The sequence below is a fragment of the Rhinoraja longicauda genome, chromosome 4 (assembly GCF_053455715.1).
Source record: "Rhinoraja longicauda isolate Sanriku21f chromosome 4, sRhiLon1.1, whole genome shotgun sequence".
Classification (NCBI taxonomy): Eukaryota; Metazoa; Chordata; class Chondrichthyes; order Rajiformes; family Arhynchobatidae; genus Rhinoraja; species Rhinoraja longicauda.
The window spans coordinates 57,834,260-57,853,652 of NC_135956.1; the positions used below are offsets into that span (position 1 = coordinate 57,834,260).

General features: G+C 42.1%; 1 protein-coding gene across 1 annotated transcript in view; it reads left to right on the forward strand.

The window, feature by feature from the left end:
• Positions 1–19,393, forward strand: part of LOC144593165 (coiled-coil domain-containing protein 102A-like) — a 349,183-nt gene that overhangs the window by 29,128 nt on the left and 300,662 nt on the right. Inside the window, exon 3 of the mRNA XM_078398649.1 lies at positions 15,393–15,501. Within this exon, the coding sequence (XP_078254775.1) occupies positions 15,393–15,501 (109 nt within the window). The remainder of the gene's footprint in view (positions 1–15,392; positions 15,502–19,393) is intronic.

Genomic DNA, 19,393 nt, shown 5'->3' on the forward strand with positions numbered 1-19,393 from the left:
AACTGTGCCAAATAGTCAGACAAGTCCAACTATTCTGACACTGCAGTCATATTCTGCCAAAGTCAAAGTTCATAAAGTTAACCCCTGAGCATCTGACATGCATTAAATTTCATCAGAAATAAAAACATTTTTTTAGAGTCACTTCAGCTTAAATGATGAATGAAGCATATTTTTTCATTTCCTCCAAATGTGGATTACCATATTTACATTGCCTCAGATTAATATTGTAGAATGAACATTGACAGTGACAGATTATGGAGTTCAAATGTGCAAAAGACTGTGTGCCTCTTATAAAGTATAATGTGGCTTCACCCCACTTATATCACACAAAGCAATATCCTGCATTCCGCTATTTGTTTGGAGATGGCGCTGAGCGAATATCAAGTAGTTCACCACAGGGTGAATTAATATGAGGAGTCACCCTGAATTGAGCAGGTTTCTCTCTTGGTTGCTAACTGGTAATATTGGAAGTGTCTGTCAAGCTGCCCATAGATCCTGGGAAGGCTGAATGAGACCGCCTAAAGGGAAAGAGTGTGCCTTCTATAAGCTGGGGTACAGTCCTGATTCTCCAGCCGACCTCATTGCTCTTGTTAAACTTTTTCTCTGGAGCTGTAATGCTACAATGCTGAGAACTATATTCTGCACCCTATATTTTTCGTTTTGCTCTATCTTCAGTTCTTGAGTTTGCTTGATTGTATTCATGTCTAGTATTATCTGACAGAACAGAAAGTGCAGGAATAAATTAGCGGGTCAGGCAGCATTTCTGGAAAAGCATGGATAGGGGGCATTTCGGGGCCGGATCCTTCTTCAGATTGTAGGGGAGGGAAGAAAAACTGGAAGAGAGATGATGCAGGACAAATCATGGGACTTAATAGGTGGAAACAGGGGAGGTGGGGTTTGATAGGCAGATAGTTGGAATAAAGGCCAGAGATAAAAGCAGAAAGTGTGAGACAAGATTGAAGTGTAGCAAATTGTGAAGCCAGAGAAAGGAATGTAATGGGAGGGGAGAAATAGGAGTCTGAGTGAGACAAACAAAGCTTCTCACTGTACCTCAGGACATGTGACAAATATAAACCTAAACTTAATTCAAAGGAGCATAATATGAAGACAGAAAATGTCAATGAATGAAATGTCAGCGGTGCTATCATTTCTGGATCACAAAATATTAATGTACTTTTCGGAATCTCCTGCGAATAAATTCTTCAAGGGAGTGCTCCACAGTCCATATTCTGGGTAGAAAGCTTTGAGCTGCATATCTACAATTTTGTGCAAATGAATCAGCAATTGCTATGGCCTGTTATGAGTACTACATCATAATATTGCACAAAACGGGTTCAGATCAGGGATATTACCTTTTGAAAGACAGTTCCAGCATGGAATAAAGTTTCCAAAAGCTTAGTGAAATAGGACTTGTATTTGAAAATATGTATCGGGGAATGAGTTGGACTGTTTTATACTTGAGGGCTTGAGACCATTTACAAACTGATGGAAATCCATTCTGATAGTCCATTACTAGATAAATCCCCTTAAAACATTGTTGTCATTGCTCATCTCTGTAACCCTCTGCTACATTGCATATTAGACACAGTTTTTAATCATGTTATTGTGAAAATACTAGTTGCTCTTTTCCTAAGTCGACTGAAAAAGGCATTTTGAAGTATGTCGTGAGGCCAAAATTACTCCATGTGGAGGAGACAGTATCTGAAAAATGCAAAAGTAAAATGTCATGGTAACAGCTCTTGTTCCACCCATTGAGAAGGCAAGGTCAAAAATCGCATCAAGCTGGAGGCTTTCCTAAATCTGAAAATGACTTGTTTTTTTGTTGCAAACAATTTTAACAATCTTGGGTAACAGTCTCATTTCTTTTAGTTTAACCACTTATACAGATTAGAGATATGTCTCTGTAACATTACTTATTAGTCATTATTAGATTAATATTTGGCCTTAAAATTTTAGTCTCCATAATGGGCGCACAAGTTTGTCATTCTTCCTGTTTCTTAGGCAATCTCTTGGATTCAAGGATGACTTACACTCTGGTTTTGAGGTACTGTTGTGTTTCATGAGGTGATTGTGGAACCACGACTCTTCCTCACATGTAACAGCTGGTGACTGATGACTGATGACTGATTGGGCAAGTGAGTGAGTAGTTTGCAAGGTAGTCCACTCCTTCCGCTACCCACGCAGAGCCTCTTTGTGCACCTACTTCCTCTCCACTTTGAGTGGTCAGGTGTTAGGGATTTCCAGAAGTCACATCCTTGAATTCTTTCTCTGCTTACCTGATAGTCTTCTGCCATGTCAGAGCATGGAGTCAGCTGTCTGTTTTGGGCATTCGATGCCGGGCATGTTCAGCACTGCTGACTCAGTATAACAAGGATTTCACAGATTGTCACACCAGCAATGGGGAAACATCATGTTGATCAGAGGGTTGGAGCCTCTGATTAGCCCAGTGTACTAATTGGTCTCAGGCTCTGACCACTCCATGACCTTCAGATACTCAACCTCACCACCTTCTCTCCCATCCTACCAATCAGTCTGGTAGACTATATTGTCAATCAGTAACTAAAATGGTTTTGTGGCCTCCATTTGAAGCCCAATGATCAGGTTATTGCTCCCAGTTGAACAGTATTCAGCTGAACAAGTATTCAGGAGTCTCTGCCACCACGGCCATTTAAAGGGACCAACTAATTACAGGTTATTCATTGATTTATTTGGTCTGTGGTTATAATTCCATAGCTGCTTGGTACTCCCCATAATTATTTCAGATTGTAATACACAGAGAGTTGAAAGCAGCATGACTGGAAGGAAACGTACACAGATATAAACAAAGTTGCTGGACGAGGAAAACAAAGGAGGTGAAAGGCTTTTGATAGAAGGCAGAATATGCATGGGTGTTTGGGAAGCAACTCCAATTGGAACTCAACAAGGAATAACAGGTCTGAACAATAACAATGTAAACACTGAAATTTATTACTTGCTGCAGCCACTACTGGAACAGAACTGGAACTCATATTGCCGCAAGCAACCAAAACAACTGTTGCAATGTATTTGTTCATGCATGTCCAGAATATGAGGTAATTACAAAAGCTCAAAATTTATGAGACATTGGTGTTTAGGGACTGAGGATACTCTGGTACTGTTGGCAAAGAAAGCCAACAATATTTCATTCTTTTTTCCAGAGAATTTCAGATTGAGAGACCAGCTTTGCTAGAATATCAGGCCATTGTGCAGGATGTTTAAAGTACCACCACTGGTTGTCAGCTTCCTTCACCCCAGTATGCAACAAAAAATGACTCCACTCCCCCAGCATCCAATGAATGTTTTATTAAAGGTAGTGAATCATGCAGGCTTGTGTCCGATCACCTAATCATACATCAGTGGTGTATGTGTTTGTTTTGTGTCAGTCAGCTATGCCCATTGACTTTGAACTGTTGCTGAAATCATCACTCCCTGATCATCCTCTCTCTGCCAATATTAATTTGGTACGGGTGTCGGGGGTTATGAGGAGAAGGCAGAAGAAAGGGGTTGAGAAGGAAAGATAGATCAGCCATGATTGAATGGCAGAGTAGACTTGATGGACTGAATGGCCTAATTCTACTCCTAGAACTTATGAGCATGAATTGCAATAACACCCCAAGATAGAAATTCTAAACAAATGTGTAAATTAATTCATTCTGCAGTACATACATAAATCAACTACCCTTGTGCACTAGTATTCTATCTTTCGTGAGCTGTTCCCACTAGGGTTGCCAACTTCCTCACTCCCAAATAAGGGACAAAGGGTTATGTCACCGCCCCGCACCCCATGTGACCTCATCCAGCCAGCGGCCACGTGCTCCTGCTTCACCAATGGCGCCCGCCCGGGCAGGGAGGTGGGTTGATACGCAACCACCGTTAGGCAGCGCCCGGGCCTCCGGACCTACACTGTCCGGACCTACACTGCCCGGAAGGTAGACACAGATTTTAACCAGCATTTGCAGTTTTTTTCCTACTACACTGTCCAGACCTACACTGCACGAGCTTACAGCGTCCGGGCCTACAGCGCCCCCCGGGCCTAATATGGGACATGGGTCTGTGATAGAGAGGATCTATGAAAAGACCTATGGATAAAAAGGATAGGAAAGTAAGAGGTGAATGCATACATTTTCTGTAACTTCCACATCAGAGGGGAGGTGGAATTAGGATTTGAAAAGGAACATTAGGTTTAGTTTAGAGGTACAGTGTGGAAGCAGGCCTTTCAGCCCACTGAGTCCATGCCAACCAGCATCACCCTACACTAGGTGCAGTTCTATCCTACACACTCGGGACAATTTACAGATGCCAATTAACCTACAAACCTGCACATCTTTGGAATGTGGGAGTAAACTGGAGCACTCTCTGGAGATAACCCATGCGGTCACAGGGAGAACATGCAAACTCCGTACAGACAGCACCCATAGGTAGACTGGAACCCGGGTCTCTGCCGCACACAGATACCACCATCTTAATGATTCAGCCATATTGCTGGCCATTGTCTCAGCAACAGCCAACCAAGCTTTGTGGAATTACAATATCGAGATTTGGGATCTTGCTCTGTACACACTTCTCTAAGGGTAGATGGCATTGTTTTGAAAATACTATGAAGTACTCTGAGATGGATCCATAAGGCAGTCAAGAAGATAAGAAATGAACATCTTTGCTTTAAATTTCTATCGGGTGATCCCATAGTGACCGCTAATAGCAGATTCCAACCTTGGGTTACATCACGTTACAGGTTTTTTTTTGTGGACAGTGGTGATGGTCTTAGGAGGATCAAATGTATTGCAGACCCCTTAAAAGACCACAGACGGTAGGGTAATTTGTGAATTAAATTCAATGGCAATGGTAGATCATACTTTTGGATCTTCCATATATACTTTGACAAAGCAAATTTAATACTTTAATCACTGAATCCTACATGCAGAAGGCTCCCTTGGTTTATGACCGTTAGGAACAAACTAACGTTTTCTTAATAAGCAACAGAAAAAGTATATTCATAATTAAATAATTAACAGCAATAAAACCATCAATTTTAGAGTCATAGAATCATACAGCATGGAGTCAGGCCCTTTGACCCAAACCGTCCGTGCTGATTGAGATGCCCCATCTAAGCTAGTCCATTTGCCCACATTTGGGCCTTGTCCCTTTAAATCTTTCCTATCCATGTGCCTGTCCAATTTTGAGATTCTGATTAGTTCCGTGGAATATCCTTCCCCTTGAGAGGTTGAATTATTTGCAACTTGCTTTCGGAAAGATCACCTACATATTCTTCATTAAAATTGTAACATTTGTGCAAATCCTTTAATAGTGGTAATAAATGATTGAAATAAATTATTTCAAGTAATTGAAATTACATGGACCATCGTTACATGAGAATACTTAACCTCTGCCCCTAAACCAGTTTGTACATTCAGGAATGATTTCATAACTAGGTTTCCCATAATTTCAGCAAAGCCAGAACAGTAAGAGTAAATGGTCTATGTAAAAACCATCCAAATCCCACTTGTAAATGGTCATTTAAAAGCAAAACAAAAATGTTGGAGGAACTCAGTGGGTTAGGCAGCATCAGTGGAGTGAGTGGACGGAGGATGCTTCCTTTTGATCCTCTGTGCATTTGGTCCTCCTATTACCATCATGACTTCATAAAAATGTCCAAAAAAATCAACACCGTAACATGATGTAACCCAATGTAACAGGATGTTCACCCAAAAATCCTCTGTTCATTCCCCCACGGATGCTGCCTAACTTGCTGAGTTCCTCCAGCACTTTGTGTCTTGCTCAAGATTTCAGCATCTGCAGTTTCCTGTGCCTCTGTGTAAGAAAATAACTGCAGATGCTGGTACAAATCGAAGGTATTTATTCACAAAATGCTGGAGTAACTCAGCAGGTCAGGCAGCATCTCAGGGGAGAAGGAATGGGTGACGTTTCGGGTCGAGACCCTTCTTCAGACTGAGGGTCTGTGCCTCTGTGATCATTTTAAGAAATTTGGAGTGGGGGAGAAAAGGTTGCTGCGTAATACTTGGGCCTGGTTAGAATTGGTGCTTTTAGTGTACTTTCAGGCATGTCAGGAGAAATGTAGTTGATTAGTATATTACCTTCATTGTGGACCATGCTCATCGGCCAAGCATTGTTATCAATAAGTTCAATTTCAGAAGATAGATTATAATCAATGAAATATAAGGAATTTATAATTTGTACCATTTATTGTCAGAGATCAATATAGCTCTAGGCAGTCCAGGAAAGCATTGATTAATAAAATATGAACACATTTAATCCTAGCACCAATCACAATGAACTGGACCAGAAGCAATCTATGTCTAAAGGTGAAGAAAATGAAAAAAAAAAAAAAATTCTCCTCCAGGGCAATGGGGATAAGCAATAATTGATTGTCTTTGAAGGGCAATTCATGACCTGTAAATAACTAATAAATGTAAGATAGACTAATTAAAGCACTGGATCAGCAAGAGTACAACGATGCATATTTCCTTATTACTGTACTCTGAGAATTAGATCAATTTATTTCAAATCCAGGAACCGAAGCAGCATGGTATAGGCAGATTCCAGAACATGAAAAATGTTCTTTCCAGAACTATTTCACTGTCATTTTGTCTGCATATTCCAAAAAGCGGAAAAGTTAATCATTTTGTGGAAGCAGTGATGCAGAAACCTGCTTCCAAGAAGCATATAATAGCAAGATGTAGCTCCTCAGTTTTCATCTGTCATTAAACACCATAATAGGATGACATGTAGAACGAAGCTGGCACCAGGTTTATAAGCAAATTTTTGATGATGAAAAAAACCCCACACGAAATATGAAAGTATTCATGCATAAAGGCATAAAAACATGCATATATTGCTTGAAAAAACATTTACAGAAAGGACATTTGAATGTACTAAAAATATCAAAATGTTGCGCTGCGTTAGGTGGTGCATTAGGTGGAAATTTATGAGATTGTATTGAATTGGTTTTGAGTGATAATGTTGGACAAAGGAGAAAGACAGATGCAAGCGAAAAGATTCAAATACCTTACGTTTACTGAGATCCACATAGAGATAGCTATCCCAGGCATGTTTAAATCAATACTTTATGATGCAATGCCTGGCTTGTATCCAAGGAATAGATAGTATTAGTGACCATATACACTTATCAAGTAGCTGCAAGAAATATTGCGATCTGGGGACCTGCTTCAGGCATTTTATCAATAAGATCAGCAAGTAATAGCTGGGGAGATTCAAAGCAATGCTGAAGACAGATTAGATTTCAAACCCTGTTTTCGACAGGATATAATGGAGCCAACTTGGAGATACCTTGGTAGTTCAGAATCCATTGACACGATCTTGTTGACTGGGGATGAGGGGTGGTGGGAATCTACAGAAACATAACTCTAACCTAACTTTTTTTTATAGGCATTGTCCGAAGTACTTTTACTTGGATTCTGTACTTTTGAAGGCAGTGTACATGTTGCTGGTGTTAAAATTAATTTATTGCTTTTCAAATGTTCTTATTCACATTTCTGCCGATGATCCACAACTTGGAGAGGTCCACCCACAGCTTTTATAGAGCTAGATGCTATTAAACTGAATTTGTTCAGAAATTATTGTTTATGTATTACTATTGAATATATTTTATGTTGGCCTTCTGTTGTGGGATCAATAACTGGTGATCTTTATTTGAGAAATGGCATGAAAAATGAACTGTCAACCTGTGAAATTTGATTTTGAATGACTAGCTGTCTGCCTGCACAAAATCCTGGACTGACAATTGAGAGATATGAGTTCACCACTATGACGGTTGTGGAATTTAAATTTATGGTTTATCATCAAGACTTTATTCCTAAAACAGATTTTTTTAAGCTAACTGTGATAGTAACAGATTATTATCATACTAATCCTTGCTTACTAATGTAATTTGGCAAGGAAACCTGCCATCTTTGTCTGGCCTGACCTGTATGTAACTCCAGATAGGCAGAATGTGATACTCTTAAGTGTCCTGTGCAGTGGCCTAGCATTCAATTGTGTTAAAGAAAGGAGAATAAAACTAGATAGACTGTCGGCACCGAGACAGGTACCAAATAGACAGAGTGAAGTAATTCCCAGCCAGTTGGAGGAACTCAGTGGGTTACATAGTCAGCTACAAGTTCTCCTTACAAGAATCGGGATGGTGGTGTTTAAATCTGGAGAGATTTTCCACAGATTTGTCAAGCAGCAGCTGCCATGGCAAAACTGACAGAATTAATATTTTACACAGTGTGTCATTCTCTTCCATCATAGTTCCTGAGTAAGTCACTGGCAGGACTTGCCTGCGGAGGAAAAGGTACAGTGGCACATAGGCAAGAGGAACATCTGTGAGCCCCCAATGTTGACTCCAGACCTCATGATGTTTCATGGTAGCAGATCATGGGAGCAAGGAAGCCAGATTTTGAATTCAGTCCTGACTTTGGACCTTCAGGGTAGGATAGAGATGAAGATGGAGATAAAGGTGCCCTGGTCCCTCTAAAGGTGGGTACAGTTTTAGAAGAACACTAATGTGGAACTCTAAATTGGAGATCTTAACTATCTTTAAGACTGGCATGATGACACAGCAGTAGAGTTGCTGCTGTACAGCGCCAGAGACATGTGTTCAATCCTGACTATGGGTGCTGTCTGTAAAGTTTGTACGTTCCCCATGTGACCGGCATGGGTTTTCTCCTGGTGTTCCGGTTTCCTCCCACACTCCAAAGACATACAGGTTTGTAGGCTAATTGGCTGGCAAAATTGTAAGTTGTCCCTAGTATGTGTAGGATAGTGTTAGTGTGCGGGGATAGCTGGTCGGCGTGGACTCGGTGGGTCGATGGGCCTGTTTCTGTGTTGTATCAATAAACTAAACTAAATCCTGATTGTTATTTACCGTGTTCTTGTCACCTGTTGAATAAGTACTCATCCATAATGAACAACATTTCAAAAAGCACTTGAGGTAGCAGGAATATATTCTGAGTGGGGACTTTAATGTCCATCACGAGGAATGGCTTGTTGCATTATCATTGACTAAGCTGGTTGAATGTTGAAGGAGACGGTGCCCGACAGGGTCTGGGACAAACAAACACAAGAGATAAACTTCCTTGAACCTGTCCTCCACATTTGACCTAATGGCAGATGCATCTGTCCATGACAGCATTCATAGAAATGACTCCAATGAAGTCCTATTTGAAATGAGGATATCCTTCATTGTATTGTGTGGTATTGTAAAATCATGAGGGTCATAGATAAGGTGGATTGTCACAGCCCTTTCCCCAGGAGGGAGGAATCTAAAACTGGAGGACAGAGTTAGAGTTTTAAGATGAGAGGGAAAATATTTGAAGAACTGAGGGGGCATGTTTTTCACTCTCAGAGTAGTGGGAGTATAAAATGAGCTGCCAGAGGAGGTGCAAGAAGCAGGTACAATAACAGCATTTAAAAGAGAGTTGGACAGGTGTATAGATAGGGCCAAACACAGGCCAATGGGACTAGCTCAGGGAGGCAGTTTTGTCGGCATGGATGAATTTGGTTGAAGGGCCTATTTTCATGCTCTATAATTCTGACTACATTCACGCTAGGTGAAAAAGGCTCAGAACAGGTCTGGCAGATCAATATTGGGCATCCACAACACACTGTGAAACATCAGCAGCAGAAACGTACACCAGTAAAAAAAATCGAACCTCGGGGACCAGCGTATCACTCACTCTGTCAAGACAGTCAGGTCAGGGGATCAATCCCAGTTTCATCGGAAGCAGCACCACGAATAACTACGCAAGGAGCTGGTGAAGCTGCAACAACAAAAACAGCATGTAGTTGGCAGGGCTCCGTGATCCCACTTTCAATGGATCAGGTTAAAACTCCACAGCATACGGGTGTGGGACTAGACAATATTCAAGTTGTAGTACTGCAGACCTATGCTCCAGAACAAGCCGTGCCTCAAGCCAAGCTGTTCTACTGCAGTTGCGTCACTGGCATGTACCTGACAAGGTGGAAGTTTGCCCAGATTTGTCCTGTTCATGAAAAGCAGAACAAGTCCAGCTGATTACGGTCCAATGAACTTGTTTCAAATCATTAGCAAATTGCAAGGAGATGTCATTGGGTGTGCTCTCAAAAAACTTGCTCTGCAATCACTGATGCTTGATTTGGTTTTCCTCAACATCATTCTGCTCCAGACTTCATAACCTTCATGCAAACATGGTCCAAAGGGCGGAATTCCAGAAGTGAGGTGACGGTGACTTTCCTTGGCATCAAGGCAGCATTTGATCAAATGTGGCATGAAGGAGCGCTGATGTTACTGAGTCAATGGGCATCAAGGAGAAAACACTCCACTTGTTGGATTCATAAATTACACAAAGAAAAATAACTTTGGCTTTTGGAAATTGATCATCATGACTCCCTTCTGGTGTCCTGGGCCCAAACATCTTCAGCTGCTTCACCTATAACCTTTCATTTAACATAAGGTCGGATGTAGCGATGTTTGCTGGTGATTGCAAATCTTCAGATTGGTTCACAGCTCCTCAGCAATGAAAATAATTCATTGCCTAGATGCAGCAAGAGTGAGGCAACATTCAGGCATGGGCTGAATAATATTCATGTGGCAAATGGGTCAGGCAATGAGGAGGAGAATTTCATTCCTTGATATTCCACAGCATAACCAGTACCCAGTTCTCCACCAGCAATAATCTGGGGCACAGATCTGCCACATAAACACTATGAGGGTAGCAGAGTGGAGCAGCAGAAACTGATGCAAGCTCACAGCTCCAGAGACACAGGTTTTATGTCGACCTTGGGGGCTGATGTGGAATTTGCACACTCTCTCTCTTACCAGTGTGTCCCCTTTAGGTATCATTTTCCACCCACACCCCAAATATGTGTTGGTGGGTTAATTGGTTACTGTAACAACCCCTTTAATGAAGATTAGTGGCAAAAAATGTATGGGGCATTGACATACATTTGAGAGACAATAGGTTGCAGGGGTACGGGAAATTTAGGGGATAGATTGCATTGCTTTTCTGGAGGCTGATGTGGGCCAAAAAGATTGAATGGCATCTTTTTGTGTCAGAATAAACATGGAAGAAGGAGCAGGGGGCCAAATGACCTGCAACCCAAAGCCTTCTGTCATCTATAAGGCACAGAATACGTGTAGGAAGGAACTGCAGATGCTGGTTTACATTGCTGAAGTAACTCAGCGGGACAGGCAGCATCTATGGAGAGAAGGAATGGGTGACATTTCGGGTCATGACCCATCTTTAGACGGGTCCACTTGCTTGAATACGTGTGGTTCCACAAACTCCCAAGGTACAGAATACCATTAAAGGCCAGGCAAGGCAAGGCAAGATTATTTATATAGCACATTTCAGCAAGAAGGCAATTTACATAAAGCATTAAAGAGCAATTAAAAGCAATTAAAACAGTCATTAAAGATAATAGAAAATAAACACAAGCTAAAATAGAATAAGACAGGTATAAAATACAAGAATAAAAGTTACAGTGCAGTGTAAGAAATGAATCATTATTTGATTTAATAAAAGGCAGCGTCAAACCAGAAAAGTCTTCAGCCTCGATTTAAAAGAACTGAGAGTTGCAGCGGACCTGCAGTTTTCTGGGAGTTTGTTCCATATATGTGGTGCATAAAAACTAAACGCTGCAGCTCCATGTTTAGTTCTGACTCTGGGGACAGAAAGCAGACCTGTCCCGGATGACCTGAGAGGTCTGGATGGTTCATAATGGAGCAGAAGATCAGAAATGTGTTTTGGCCCTAAACCATCCAGTGCTTTATAAACCAACAGTAGTATTTAGAAATCAATTCTTTGACAGACTGGAAGCCAATGTAAAGACCTCAGAACTGGAGTGATGTGATCCACTTTCTTGGTCTTAATGAGGACTCGAGCAGCAGCATTCCTAATCATCTGCAGCTGTCTAATCGATATTTTCGGGAGACCTGTAAAGACAGCATTACAGTAGTCAAGTCTACTGAAGATAAATGCAGGGACAAGTTTTTCCAAATCCTGCTGAGCCATAAGTCCTTTAATCCTTGATATATTCTTAAGGTCATAGTTGGCTGACTTTGTAATTGTCTTAATGTGGCTGTTGAAATTCAGGTCTGAGTCCATGTCTATACCAAGATTTCTGGCTTTGTTCGTGGTTTTTAACATTGCCGATTAAAGCTGAGCGCTGACTTTTAATCGTTCCTTTTTGGCTCCTAAAACAACTACCTCAGTTTTATCATCGTTTAATTGAAGAATGACAAAGTAGCCGTCTTGATTTGCACCTGGTGCATCCACCCCAAACATTTGTTTCCCCCAAGCAAGCACAAGTAACTGCAGTGTAACTGTACAATTCACATGCTTTAGTTCTTCACCAAGGCCACTGTGGAGCACCATCCTGACTTGGAAGTATATCGTTGGACCTTCATAGTTGCTGAGTCTAGATTCTGGATCCTTATTTCAACAGCAGTGTTGGTTTACCTTCACCAGAACGAATGTGGCAGTAGAAGGAGGTGTCTCACCCCGAAGGTAAATATGGATGGGCAATAAACGCCGGCGTTGTTAGGGACATCTAGATCCCTTGGCTCTTTGCCAACTTAGGAAAGACCCAAACTTTCTCAATTACTTTTGTGACAACATCAGAAGTAGAGATATCTGTTGATGATTGGTCAATTCCACTCTCAACTACTAAGGAAGTAAAGTAGGCCAACCTTCCTGCAGCAAGGTCTAGACAATGTTCAGGATTGAGTTAAAAACTCACAACAAACATTTGCTCCTTGTGTTCAATCAGAATTGTTTGTCAGGACCCATTGATGTTAGTACTGTGCCACTTCTGGTGATTAGCATTGAATTCTTGCAATTGGGGAACATTCAGTTTCTTTGCCATTCTCAGACCTTCTTCCAAATGGTGTTTGATGATGAAGAATGGGAGATACTGGATGATAATCAGGAAGAGGTTTGTTTGCCAATGTTTGGTCTGATACCACGACACTGTAAGATTTCCGTTGGAGTCATTAAGGGCTCCCTACTCCACTCTTTCAAACTGCTGTTGGTGGAACAGGGAGAACCCCTGAATTGTGATGGAAGAGGAGAGTGCATTTGATTTGGCTGCAAGATATGATTCTGTAAATATCACTATGTACTTGAGTATGTGGGAGAGATTTCCAGATTCTGACTTTTCTGGTCTGTTGCTTGGGTCAATGTTGGAGGATCTGATTGATTTTATCCTTAACTGTATTTAGGTGTAGCTGCATTGATCTGCTCCAAGTCTAATTTCTTCTGTGCCTGTCCTCAATACTCAGCTAATTAAAAAAATATAGATGCAGTTAGCCTTTGTTTTAATAGCCTCTTCATAATGGATTTTGGTTGTTGTGGACCGACCTACTGATGGCGACCCCCTACCTCTGCGGCTTGCAGCGCCAGCTACCCGTGCCACCCCTGGCTTACGCCGCATCCCCTGCCGCCTACAGCGCTGGCCGCATGCATGCCAGCTCGCGCTGCCTCCCTTTGCCACTTACAGCACCAGCTACATGCGCCACGTCCCCCACCACTTACACCGCCGGCTGCCCTCACCAACCCCGGCTCGCGCCTCTTCCAGGCCTGACCTTCTACTGCCAGCACTGGCCCGCACAGCTTCCTCAGCCATTTCCAAGCTGCACCTTCCGCCGCTACCACTGACCCTTACCTGCACTCTGGCCGCCCGTGTTAGATAGTTAGAGCAAAGGGAAAGATACAGAGTGCAGAACATAGTTCTCAACATAATAACACAACGATTCCAGAGGTAAAGTCCAATAAGCCTGCAATGATGTTGAGAAGAATTGGACTGTATCCTAGCTTATAGAAGGACCATTCTGAAGCTTGATAATCTAAAGAGAAAAAGCTATTCCCGAGTTCGGTTGTGCGTGCTTTCTAGCTTCTGTATCTTCTGCCCGATGGGAGTGGGGAGAAGAAAGAATTGCTTAACTCTAACCCCTTATAATAAAGGGAATTATGCCATTGGCTTTACTATTATTTAAGGTATCTGTATACGAAGTTGTTGTGTTTCGTGTACAAGGACACCTAGATCACTTATTTTCAACCTTTTCTGTGTTCTCATAATTGGATTGACTGTGGAAATATCACTTTGTGTAGAAGATTGTATACCTCAAAGGGAGGCTTTTGTTCATTGTATCTGTGCTGTCTCTTTGAAAGAACTGTCCAATCAGTCTCTCAGGCAGCTCCTGTTTCAAGTAATTTTTAATTAACTGTGAACTGCTTCGGAGCATACTGCAAATGTCAAAGGCACCACATAAAAGCACAATTTTTATTTAGCACTTTTGAATGGATTCCTCCAAGCATGTTGATTATTCAATACCTTGACAGATACTGATTTTTAGAAGAATTTTTCAAAATTTCTAAATAACAACGGCGGCACGGTGGCGCAGCGTAGAGTTGCTGCCTTACAGTGAATGCAGTGCCGGAGACCCGGGTTCGATCCCGACTACGGATGCTGTCTGTACGGCGTTTGAAAGTTCTCCCCGTGACCTGCGTGGGTTTTCTCAGAGATCTTCGGTTTCCTCCCACACTCCAAAGATGTACAGGTATGCAGGTTAATTGGCTCGGTAAATGTAAAAATTGTCCCCAGTAGGTATAGGATAGTGTTAATGTGCGGGGATCGCTGGTCAGCGCGGTCCCAGTGGGCCGAATGGGCCTGTTTCCGCGCTGTACCTCTAAGCTAAACTAAACTAAACAACAAAAAACAATGCTGGAAAATCTCAGCGGGTAAAGCAACTTCTTTGGAAGCAAAAGGTGTAAACAGATCAAATAGTGAAGTGCTGGATGAATTCAGCGGGTCAGACAGTATCTGTGGAGGGAATGGATAGGCGATGTTTTGGGTCGGAAGCCTTCTTCAGATTCTTCTTCAGAAGAGAGGGTCATGACCCAAAATGTTGCCTGTCCATTTCCTGCCCAGATGCTGCCTGCCCTGCTGAGTTCCTCCAGCACTTTGTGTTTTGCTCAAGATTCCAGCATCTGCAGTTCCTTGTACTTCGAGGTGTAAATTGTTGTAGGATACAGATGCTGAGTGTTCACTGATTTCTTCCAGCATTATTTTTTTTGTTCCTTTCGACCACATATGAAATTGACATACTCAAACTGCTATTAAATACGTGCATTTATTTAAATATTGGAATGCTTATAAGAAAATAACTGCAGATGCTGGTTCAAATCGAAGGTAGACACAAAATGCTGGAGTAACCCAACGGGTCAGGCAGCATCTCAGGAGAAAAGGAATGGATGACGTTTCGGGTCGAGACCCTTCTTCAGACTGAATGCTTATATGTGTTCATGGTACACAATTCTTGTTTGCTGCACTTCCCTTACTGAACTAAAATTCTTTCTCAATATTTTTTCACACAGGGATAAAACAACTCTTGGAAGGCAGATTGAAAAACTGGAAGCAGATTTATCGCAGTGGAAGATCAAATACGAAGACCTGAGCAAGTCGAAGCAAGAAATCCTCAAACAGGTATGAGACTTCCTGAGCACTGCTGATGCACCCCACTTGCTGGCTATTGGGTATTTCATTACTTTTCATTTTAACTTCCTGGGAATCTGGAAAGTCACTCTTCAATAAATTTTGGTACAAATTGAGATAAAAAGCTACTTATTTTATGGGTGATAATTGGGAATAAATGTAAAGTTTTATTTTTGTGGTGCCATCACACCAACTTAATTAAGTTGTAGAACTGAGACAAGTTTTCTGCCTCATTGAATGTTCGTGTCCAACATTACAGGTCTTTTATTGCATCATATGCTACACCTTGTACTTTTCATGTAGGAAAGAACTGCAGATGCTGGTTTAAATCGAAGGTTGATACAAAATGCTGGAGTAACAGCGGAACAGGCAGCGTCTCTGGAGAGAAGGAATGGGTGATGTTTCGGGTCGAGACCCTTCTTCAGACCCTTCTTCAGACTTCTTTCGGGTCTGAAGACGGGTCTTGACCCAAAACGTTACCCATTCCTTCTCTCCAGAGATGCTGCCTGTCCCGTTGAGTTACTCCAGCATTTTGTGTCTACCTTGTACTTTTCTCTCTTCTAACCGAGAACCTGTGGAGTTACATTAACACTGATTTCTAGGCCAGCATACATGGTACGCGCAATACCTGATGATGCAGTTTTCATGAAGTACCACATTAAGCAATACAGTTTCCTCGGGAAAAGTGGCGCCACATTGCCTAAACATTGGATCACAATAATCTTTCTTTAGCTCGATGTTTTTCGAAATTGATTTTACTTGGAGACTAAATTGTGTAAGGAATCATTTCCAGGCGAAAGCATGCCAAATGCGAAAGTGGATCTGGCTTTTCTGATTGTGATCCACATTACAGCAGCCAGTATATCCTGGTAGCTCATGCATGGGGAAGTGTGGCTGGCAACTCTGGGAGAGTAGCTCAACCCAGGAGAGGAAGCACAGAGATTTACAATTGTGAAGTTATTCTGCCATGGAGCCACTCATTTCCTCAAGGCAGTATACGTGATACTGGTGATTGACTGCCATGTGAGATTATGCCTTTAAGGAGTGATAATCTTTTTTGGGCGCTGTAGAGCAATGTGTTGGAAGCTGCTTCAGAACCAGAGTGCCTGGAACGCGCAGCGGGGGTGGTGGCTGAGGAAGATATGATAGTGCCAATTAAGAGACTTTTGGATAGGCACATGGATATGCTGGGAATGGATTACGTGCAGGCAGCTAAGAGTTGGTCTTGGCATCATGGTTTTCAAGAGAGTTAGATTTAGCCCGTAGGGTAATGGAATCAAGGGATATGGGGAGAAAGCAGGAACAGTGTACTGATTTTGGATGATCAGCCATGATCATATTGAATGGCGGTGCTGGTTCGAAGGGCTATTCGGCCCTTCTCCTGCACCTATTTTCTATGTTTTCTATGTTTCTATGTTGTGGGCCAAAGGGCCTGTTCTTATGCTGTGCTGTTCTATTTTTATGTTCTAACCAAGTTTTGTTAGCCTAGTTTTGTTTTCTAGTTTTGTTAGGAAAGAACTACAGATGCTGGTTTAAATCAAAGGTAGACACAAAATGCTGGAGTAACTCAGCGGGACAGGCAGCACCTCTGGAGACAATGAATGGGTGATGTTTCGGGTCAAGACCTTCAGACTGAGCCACTCATTAGTGAACTGAATTAATTGAATTAGTGTGTAAAGCTGACTTACTGTTGAAACTAGCACGTCGGAATTCAAAAACGTAGCTACTTATATTCACAAGACTGAAGAAGAGTCTCGACCCGAAACATTACCTATTCCTTTTCTCCAGAGATGCTGTCTGACCCGGTGAGTGACTCCAGATTTTTGTGTCTATCTACAGTTTAAACCAGCATCTGCAGTTCCTTCCTACACTTATATTCACAACGCAGAGAGAAAGGTTCTCCCCCACCTAATAAATTTGGAGTAAACATCAGTTACTTGTTAGCAGGTGATTAATTTTTATAAAAATTTGATTTGAGTAAATTAGTAGAAACAAGGAACAAGGTGATGACTTACACAAAAGGACACAAGTTGCTGGAGTAACTCAGCAAGTCAGGCAGCAACTCTGAGGAACATGGATAGGTAATGTTTCGGGTTGGGACCCTTCTAAATGATGTTTTCAGAGGTTGCAACACCTGCAGTGGGTTTTATGCCAAAAACTCAAGGAGTTTGTCCTGACTCCACAATATCTGCAATATTCCATTGTTTCTATGCATTCCTCGCAGAGGACACCATGACAAGGAGAATGAGGAAAGGATATGAAGATTTGGATATCTTGCTGGAAACTGAAGGAACAGGAAAGGTTGGGGGGAGCTGGTAGCCAGCAGCTTTTTCCACCAAGGGGCTTTCAGGGATAATGTCTCCTGTTGCATTTCAGATGTCTGCTGCTCAGTAAAAATGTCACCATAATTAGATCCATAGAGCTTTGGCAGTGCCAGTTCAGACCAGAGAGACATTGAACTGTGTGTTAGACTCCTTCCAGGCTGAGGCTAGAGGTGAGACATCTGCAACAAATCCCAGTTTATCTTCACTGTTGCATAAGGAAGTTCAGACACCCTTTACATTCTAGGAGTGCTAAATATACTTCATTCCACCATGTATGCCAGGACCACATATAGAAAATATGCAGCTTTGCCAGATTGTTGCATCTCCCATGGTTCGATCAATGTAATATTACAAATGGCACGGGGTGAAATTCGAGACATGGCACATTCAATGAGGCAAGGAGTGGAATTCTGCTTCTTGCATATCCAGTTGATGTGTGGCCATGTTCTGCACCTCATACATGGGAAATCCTGTAATTCAGATAGCAGTCCTGAGGCCGAATGGTGATTACAGACCGATGAATTACCTTGGATCAGGGCGCCCTGTGCCATCAAAGCACATGTGTGCACATGCCTCCAAGATAAGCTGTGGAGTGTGGTAGAGCAGACTGCATGCTCAAATAAAGATTCTACTGCCTGTACCATCCCAGAGGAGCTCAGCAACAAATGCTGGAATGGGTCTCCAAAATTACTGCAGTCTTCCATAGGCTCACAACCTTACTACCATAAGGATTGCGTCCTGACTAACAGCTGAACCATGAACAACTATAGATGAGGAGAAAAGGAGGAAGCCTTTCTAAATGTGATGCCTGTGGCAAACTAAATCCTAATGTACTGGCATTGAACAAAACCAAAATTCTCACACACCACCACCCACTTTACTACCTTTCTTTGGTTCAATTCAGTTTCAGTTCAGTTTAGTGCAGTTTATTGTCACGTGTACCGAGGTACAGTGAAAAGCTTTTGGTGCATGCGATCCAGTCAGTGGAAAGACTTCACACAGAGAGTGGTGAGTCCGTGGAATTCTCTGCCACAGAAGGTAGTTGAGGCCAGCTCATTGGCTATATTTAAGAGGGAGTTAGATGTGGCCCTTTTTGCTAAAGGGATCAGGAGGTATGGAGAGAAGGCAAGTACAGGCTACTGAGCTGGATGATCAGCCATGATCATATTGAATGGCAGTGCAGGCTCGAAGGGCCAAATGGCCTACTCCTGCACCTATTTTCTATGTTTCTAAGACAATACATGATTGCAGACTATTCATAGCACCTATAGTGCAAAAATAAAAGCCGTCACAAAATAAATATTCCAAACCCACATAATTTTAATACTTCAAGCTGATTAGACTTTAGTCTAGAGATACAGCTTGGAAATAGGCCCTTTTGGTCCACTGAGTGCGCTGACCAGCAATCATCCAGACACTAACACTATCCTGCACACGAGGGACAATTTACAATTTTAATAAAGCCAATTAACCTACAAACCTGCACGTCTTGGGAATGTGGGCAGAAAACCGGAGCACCCGGAGGAAACCCACATGGTAACAGGGAAAACGTGCATTAT